The sequence below is a fragment of the Chionomys nivalis genome, unplaced genomic scaffold, assembly GCF_950005125.1.
Source record: "Chionomys nivalis unplaced genomic scaffold, mChiNiv1.1 scaffold_28, whole genome shotgun sequence".
Lineage (NCBI taxonomy): Eukaryota > Metazoa > Chordata > Mammalia > Rodentia > Cricetidae > Chionomys > Chionomys nivalis.
Window position 1 is genome coordinate 7,841,043 of NW_026646922.1, and position 8,179 is coordinate 7,849,221.

General features: G+C 42.8%; 1 protein-coding gene across 1 annotated transcript; it reads right to left on the reverse strand.

Moving 5' to 3' along the window:
- Positions 1-5,830: 5,830 nt before the first annotated feature.
- On the reverse strand, positions 5,831-6,630 carry LOC130869143 (spindlin-2-like; the record flags this gene model as incomplete). The annotated part of the gene is made up of 2 exons (XM_057761205.1): positions 5,831-5,975; positions 6,137-6,630. Coding segments are annotated over 2 exons (639 nt in total), but the record flags the coding sequence as incomplete, so codon positions are not given.
- Positions 6,631-8,179: the final 1,549 nt, after the last annotated feature.

Consider the following 8,179-nt stretch of genomic DNA (forward strand, 5'->3'; position numbering starts at 1 on the left):
AATATTCTCCAGGGCCTCAAAAGGCCTACTCAGTTTTTGCTTCTGGAGAGATGACCCATTCCTCTTCTGGACAGGTGGCATGCATCTCATACTAAGAGGCATCTTCATCATGGCTGTAGACTTACAGAGATAGGCCACTGACCTCCTGGTCCGCTGTTTCTTTGCTATCTTTCTGTGCTTGGGCTTCATAGCTGCCCACTCTCTAGGTTGAAAGAAATTTCCTTCTGTTTAATTCAGAAACAAAGTCGTGGCCTCAACCATGAGTGGCTGCAAGGATAACAAGGGGAGGCTATGAGGTCAAGGCTCATTTCTGGAAGAACTTTGGTGCAGGAGACAAAGATATTGATCAACAGGTTTGCATACCTAACTGTAATTTTCTCTTAAGAAATAAATAGGACAATTTGCAAATTTTTCTCTACAGCTCAGTATAGCAATCTCAGAGACACATTCCTGCTGCCCAAAGGCAAATGACGTCTGCTGAGAAACCTACTTTCTGACTGACTAAGTCTATGAGAGGAGAAGGTATGCCTATCCGCGAAATGAGTAAGAAAAATCTGAACAGATAACAAAGAATTAGAAGGACATCCACACGTCTCCTTCGACATCAAGCTAATAGGTAGGGGGCTCAATCCAAGACAGCCTGCGCAAGGTCATGGCACTCCAGTCCACTGGCTCTCTGTATTGGGTCTCCTGATCCAGACCCAGGTATATTACATAAAGCCATTCTGTGTCTTCATTGTGGAAGTGAGTACTGTGAGACCCACTTCAACCCGAAAGACTCATTATTCTGGGCAACAGCAGCCATTGAGAAATAATTAGTATCTTTTAAAACACCTATGGAAAAGAGGAGCTTTGCCATTTTAGTGGATTGATGAATTTGATATTGTTAGCAAAGATACAGTGGGAAGAATAGCTGGCATTCACCATCCCCACAGCTATCAAATATAGGAGCTGGTAACAACAGAAATGGTGGACCCGCTGGACAGTTGAAGGAAAACTTTTTTGTACTACAGAGGTCTTAGTTGCTTTGGAAACATATTTACCAAAAGAAAATGTCCTACCTCTCTAGATTCCATCTTCCGGAAATGGTCAGGTGCAAAAATCCTGTTAAACAGTTGTGGAGACCAGGAGCTGAACTGTCCTACTCAGGCACTGTGAGGATAATAAACCCACCTTCATGGAAGACTAGTGCTTTGAGTGGAACAGAGTTGCTACCACGATCCAAGGCTTTGTGACATCACCAAGGCTCTACTTATGTCAGAAATCCCCTCACAAGCTTGTTACTTCCCTATTTACCCACAGAAATATCCAGCATTCTGCTCCTCAAAAGATGTATACAGCCACCAGGAGACCCAAAATAAGCCCCCACTCATCTTCCCAATTACTCAAGTCACACTCTTGCCCAAGCAACTCATCCCTGTATCTTATTTTTCTGAAAAAGTCTTTGGTGTCTGAGTCAACAACTCACATGAAAGTTTTTTTTTCTTAGATCCCATCTCTCCATTGGTTATCTTCTATTGATTTTTTTCTTCCTTCATAAATAATAAATTTCAAATTTCCTTTCCCTCTCCCCCTAACTACTCACGCAACCACCAATCCTCTCCACTCCCAATCAGGTCCTAATAGAGGGCAGGTTACCTTGACCTGTGGGAAGCCCTTGCCCCCCCTCCATCCATATTGAGGAAGGTATGCATCTACACATAATATGATGGATTAAAGCCTGTATGTGCAGTACAGACATATCCTGTGCCATTATCATTGGGTTCTCCTTCTGCCCCAATTGTCAGCCACATTCAATGCTTCCACTTTGATCCCATGCTCTGTCAGTCCCAGCATAGCTGGTTTTGTTGATCTCCCATTAGCTCAGACACAGTGTCTCAGTGGGTGGACCAAGCCCTTGTATTCCTTAGTTCTTTGCTCTTATTCCCTCCCCTTCAGCTCTTCAACTGGAACTTGGTATCTCATTCTAGTTTTCTGATGTGGGTCCCTGTCTTTATCTCCATCCTTTTCCGTACAACAGTTCTATGGTGATATTCAAGATAGTCATCAGTCTGATTATGGGACAAAGCACCCATAGTGCCTAGGGACATGGCACAGTGCAGGCACCCACAGCTCACCTGCCCAAGGTCCTCATTGGTGTCACCCCATGGCTTTCTGGGAACCCCTCTAGAGAGAAGCCTCTTACTAACCCCAGAAAGGCACCCTGAATTGAGATATCAACAGTGTGTGTGCATTAACTTATGGAGGTGTGTTTGTGTGTTTAAGACACAATAACAGCAGATGAATTATAATATTGAAATTTCTTATTATCTTGAGAAGAATACTTGCTACAGAAACACTATCACAGTAGTTCTGAGAGTGTAGGCTGTCTCAGCATGGAGAAGTAACTGGAGCAAACCCCTTGTAGTTCAGCTCAGTGGCCCAAGAAAGATGGTCAAGGAAAGTCAATGAACTCAGGGATGGAAGTTAAAACTCAGACTAAATAACATTCCAAATCATTTAGGCGGAACATGAGACACTCGTGCAACAGTCACAAGATGTCTAAAATGCCAGGAACTAGAATCTTAGGGCAGGAGAAGTTGTGGAGCTGAGAGTGCATGGCTAAAACTGACAGAATCTGGCAAAAGACATGTAAGCGTAACTAGCAAACATCCATGGAAACCATGAATGGGAGAAAACCCTGAGAAGTCTGCACAGAAACATAACATCTTGACAATTCTGAGATTTAAAGACAAAGGAGAGATCTTAAATATGTCACTGTCACATGGTGATGATTAACCCACTCCATTGCAATGTGACCCCCTGACATGTTTAAGATACCTGTCAATTCTGTCTATATAATTACAGAGAAATTCACATTGCTTGCACAGATTAACTAGCAGCATGATTTACCGCTCAATCAAAGGCAAAGCAAAGAAATCATGGACATGTTGTTGAATGCTGATGATGTTGTTGGGAGCATTTGTGGGTTTTTTCTTAAAGGGAAATCATTGGACACACAAATGCATGAAGCAGATCCTGTCTCTGCCATGTACCTGAAAGCATGAAAAAAATAAAATAAATAGGTTTTTGTCACATACTGGTAATTTTGCTGCTGTGTCCAAATATGTGTGTTGCAGGAGCTCTTTCTTCTCCTTCAGGCTATAGCAACTGAGATAAAGGCCATTGGGGTGTGGTGTCTCTCTCTTTCAAAATGGAGCAACTGCCTTCAGCTTGCTCTCATGCATCCACCTCCACATCCAGCTACTAGGCTCCTCTCCTCATCCTGCAAAAGGCTGTTGTCTGGCATGGCAATCTGTAAGGTTTACCCCTTAAAAGAAATAACCATTTTATGAATCACAATTCTAAACTGGTGTGGGAGATTGTTTGTGACTTACACCTTCCTATGTGATGAGAGCAACCAGGCTGTGGAGGGGGGTCTCACTCTTCATGTTGCAGAAGCCATGGCAGCAGGAGTAGGAGGCTTCTCGTTCTCTGTAAGGAAATCAGTAAACATTAGGGACCAGTGAAAGGATGCCCTGAAACATCAAGGCTTGAGCTTTCCGACCACAATTCCTCCAGCTAGGTTCTGGGTCTCCACAACCTACAGAACCTCCTGAGGACCAAGTATTCAGAACCAGAAGCCTGTGTGGGCCATATCACATAAAATCGTAGTGAGTACACCAATCGTTTTTTTTTTTTTTTTTTTTTTTTTTTTAATGTACATCCTTGTGTCCCTCCAGAAACATTTGTATTTCCAATAAAGATAACTTGCTGCCTCTTTGGTGTCCTGAAATTGCTCTAAGGTGATGGTGGGGCATTCTTACATACCTTGCTGTGTTGTTATAAGACCTTAATGGGACAGCAATTGTTTCAGAAATCAAAGGCAGTTAGGTTCAAACCTGTGGTTAGCAGTGTGCTGGACACTTGGGTTGCCTATAGCTAATCTATGGAAAGATGGATTTCCTAAGAAGGGTAGCAGCACACATGGAGGCATGTAGTCTTACCTTTTCAAATGACCCATTTTGTGGCCTTACATCAGGCTCCTCTATTCTCCTCATCTTGGTTTCTTTACCAGATTAGGACAAAAATTAAAACTCAATGTCCTGGACGTGAACACTGAATGAGTTATCTATGTGAGATCACAGTGACAGAGCTCATGGGAATCTGACTCATTGTACAGGCTTGCCAGGTATCAATCTGTAATCTGCCTAACTGTACTGCGCAAGTGTTGTCATGGTTGCTCCTCTGTTCCTCCTCATATGGTCTACATCTACAGAGAACTCAGAAAAATCCACCCCTGAGAGGGCAAGTTCTTTACAAATGAAAGTTTCTAGAACAGAAGAGACATAGTAGATTTATCTTGGCAACCTGTAGACACAAGACATGGGGAAATGGAAGAAGGGATTGAAGAAGATAGAGACATGGAGGAATGGATAAATTCAATCATTCATTGGATAAGTGAGTGATCCAATGAAAGAGATGGCTAATAGGATAAAATGTGCTGCATGCCCTCTGAAAGTCAGTCCAAATTGAGGGTAGATAAGGTTATCCACTAAGGAGGAAGCTTAGTCCATTTTGCCTTCTTTGTGCTCTAGACCCACCCAGGAGAGTGATGATGATGTTGAGGAGAAGAAGGGGCGAGGGTACCAGCATGCCCTGGTACAAGTTTTCACCCACATTGTAGCCAAATCACCTGACCTGGCACAGGTGACCTACATGCTGGGTCCTGAATGGCAGTTTGACACCTACAACCTTACTAACCAAGTTTTTGAAGATAAAGGAACCAAAACTGCCCTGTTAAATATGTCAGGATCCTTGCATGATGGGAGTCAGGCATCAATATCATACTGGTATCCTCGGGTCTGATGGGTTTGTGGGGTCTTTGCCACACTTCACCTAACATCACTGATTCCCTAGGTAACTGATTTTATGGAGCTCGGTGCATTCATCATATCTGTGCATGTCAAACACCAATGTGATTCAATGTACTACTAGTTTAGCCTAGGTGCGGGTGAGTCTGTTTATGAGTTTTATAGGCCAAATCCCACAGAACATGATCAATGACAAGGGAACAGTGTTTTACAGTTAAGGCAGGCCAATTGTTTAAATGAACTCACAGGGGTTGAATGGCATGCGTAAGACTTGTGAGAGTGCAAGACAGAAAGAATCCAGGCATGACAAAATAGGTAGTAGATAGAAGCCTGGCAAAAGTAAGTAGGTAGCCTGAGGTCCACCCCATTGCAGAAGAGCCACTGAGAGGAGAAACTTTTCTTTAGGCAGGAGGATCAAGGTCACTCAACATGGTCCAGTGGAGTTCATATACCCAGTGACTTCCAGATGGTATGAATTAAACCATTAATCAAATGAAACCCAATTTTCTTTGCTTCTGAGTACACATTTGTAACCCTTCATGATCACTCTCTATCCTCTTAAGTCCCGACACCTCGATGCCACATCTTTCCATATGACATGTTTTTCCCTCACGCATTATCCCTCTCTGAGATCCGACATCTTTTTGGCCACTCTCCTCTGTTTCCTAAACAGCCATCTTGTCCTCTTCCACGCACTGCATCTCCTTTCGTCATTCCCTCTCCAAGGGGAAAAGACCATAAATCCTGTTTTGTTTTGAGGCCTGTCTTTCTGTGATGTCCCATCCACCAGAAAATCCATCATTGACCAAACAACATAACACCTTCACAAATTGTAAATTTAGAGCAAAAAAAAATTCCATTGGGAAAGATACCAGGATTAATAGAAGACCTGAGGTATTTCTGAAAAAAAGAGTTCCCCAAACACAGTTTTAAGTCTGACCCACAAAATTTTGAATTTCACTTTAACAGATCTTCATCAAATCATAGACATAGATATGGAAGTCATTATCAAACTTGATGAAATGCACGGAAGGTTTGGTGGGAACTTGGTAAATAATTTTACCTATCTTTTGGGTTCCATCTTTTTCGTTGTGCTGCACGCTTTTGACTGCCAAGGAATCCCTGCCTAATTCCAAATTCACCCCTATTAGAGAACATCCTGGCATAATGTGGAGGTTGCTTTCAATATAGTCATCTAGATAGTGGTAAAGGTACACAACTGGATATTTCTTGTCGGTAATGTAGAAACAGGTCTCCATGGTATGCACCTCATCTTGGACTACCCCAGTCCACTCTTCCATAGAGCTGGCATGATGTGTAGGTTGCCTACAAGGTAGTCAACCAGGAGGTGGTAAACGTACAAGACCGGATCTTTCTTGTAGGTAATATAGAACCAGGTCTTCATGATTGGCACCTCCTCTAGGACCATCCCCTTCCAGTCATCCTTAGAGCCATTTGTGCCCTCAAATGTATGTTTCACTGCTCTGCCAACTATGGTGTTTGAGAGATGAGTGTCTGTCTCCTGAGGAAATGGTACGTTGTTAGGCAGGAACTTAAGCTTTAATATCTTTAAATCACTGTGAAGCTCCAATCCATAGACACAATCTATTCCATCATACTTCAACAAATAGAGAGAGAGATTTGTTGGGAGTTGATCTAGCATGATGGATTTCCACTGGGTGACTGGTTCATTGGCTTCCTTCCAGCCGTGAGAAATTCTGTGGCTGACAATATTCTCCAGGGCCTCAAAAGGCCTACTCAGTTTTTGCTTCTGGAGAGATGACCCATTCCTCTTCTGGACAGGTGGCATGCATCTCATACTAAGAGGCATCTTCATCATGGCTGTAGACTTACTGAGATAGGCCACTGACCTCCTGGTCCCCTGTTTCTTGGCTATCTTTCTGTGCTTGGGCTTCATAGCTGCCCACTCTCTAGGTTGAAAGAACTTTCCTTCTGTTTAATTCAGAAACAAAGTCGTGGCCTCAACCATGAGTGCCTGCAAGGATAACAAGGGGAGGCTATGAGGTCAAGGCTCTTTTCTGGAAGAACTGTGGTGCAGGAGACAAAGATATTGATCAACAGGTTTGCATACCTAACTGTAATTTTCTCTTAAGAAATAAATAGGACAATTTGCAAATTTTTCTCTACAGCTCAGTATAGCAATCTCAGAGACACATTCCTGCTGCCCAAAGGCAAATGACCTCTGCTGAGAAACCTACTTTCTGACTGACTAAGTCAATGAGAGGAGAAGGTATGCCTATCCCCGAAATGAGTAAGAAAAATCTGAACAGATAACAAACAATTTGAAGGACATCCACACGTCTCCTTCGAGATCAAGCTAATAGGTAGGGGGCTCAAACAAGACAGCCTGCCCAAGTCATGGCACTCCAGTCCACTGGCTCTCTGTATTGGGTCTCCTGATCCAGACCCAGGTAAATTACATAAAGCCATTCTGTGTCTTTATTGTGGAAGTTAGTACTGAGAGACCCACTTCAACCTGAAAGACTCATTATTCTGGGCAACAGCAGCCATTGAGAAATAATTAGTATCTCTTAAAACACCTATGGACAAAGAGGAGCTTTGCCATTTTAGTGGATTGATGAATTTGATATTGTTAGCAAAGATAAAGTGGGAAGAATAGCTGGCATTCACCATCCCCACAGCTATCAAATATAGGAGCTGGTAACAACGTAAATGGTGGACCCGCAGGACATTTGAAGGAAAACATTTTTGTGCTACATAGGTCTTAGTTACTTTGGAAACATATTTACCAAAAGAAAATGTCCACCTCTCCAGATTCCATCTTCCAGAAATGTTCAGGTGCAAAAAGCGTGTTGAACAGTTGTGGAGACCAGGAGCTGAACTGTCCTCCTCAGGCACTGTGAGGATAATAAACCCACCTTCATGGAAGACTAGTGCTTTGAGTGGAACAGAGTTGCTACCCAACGAACCAAGGCTTTGTGACATCACCAAGGCTCTACTTATGTCAGAAATCCCCTCACAAGCTTGTTACTTCCCTATTTACCCACAGAAACATCCAGCATTCAGCTCCTCAAAAGCTGTATACAGCCACCAGGGGACCCAAAATAAGCCCCCACTCATCTTCCCAATTACTCAAGTCACACTCTTGCCCAAGCAACTCAATTCCTGTATCTTATTTTCTGAAAAAGTCTGTGGTGTCTGAGTCAACAAATCACATGAAAGTTTTTTTTTCTAAGATCCCATCTCTCCATTGGTTACCTTCTATTGATTTTTTCTTCCTTCATAAATAATAAATTTCAAATTTCCACTTTCTTTCCTCCTCCCCCTAACTACTCACGCAACCA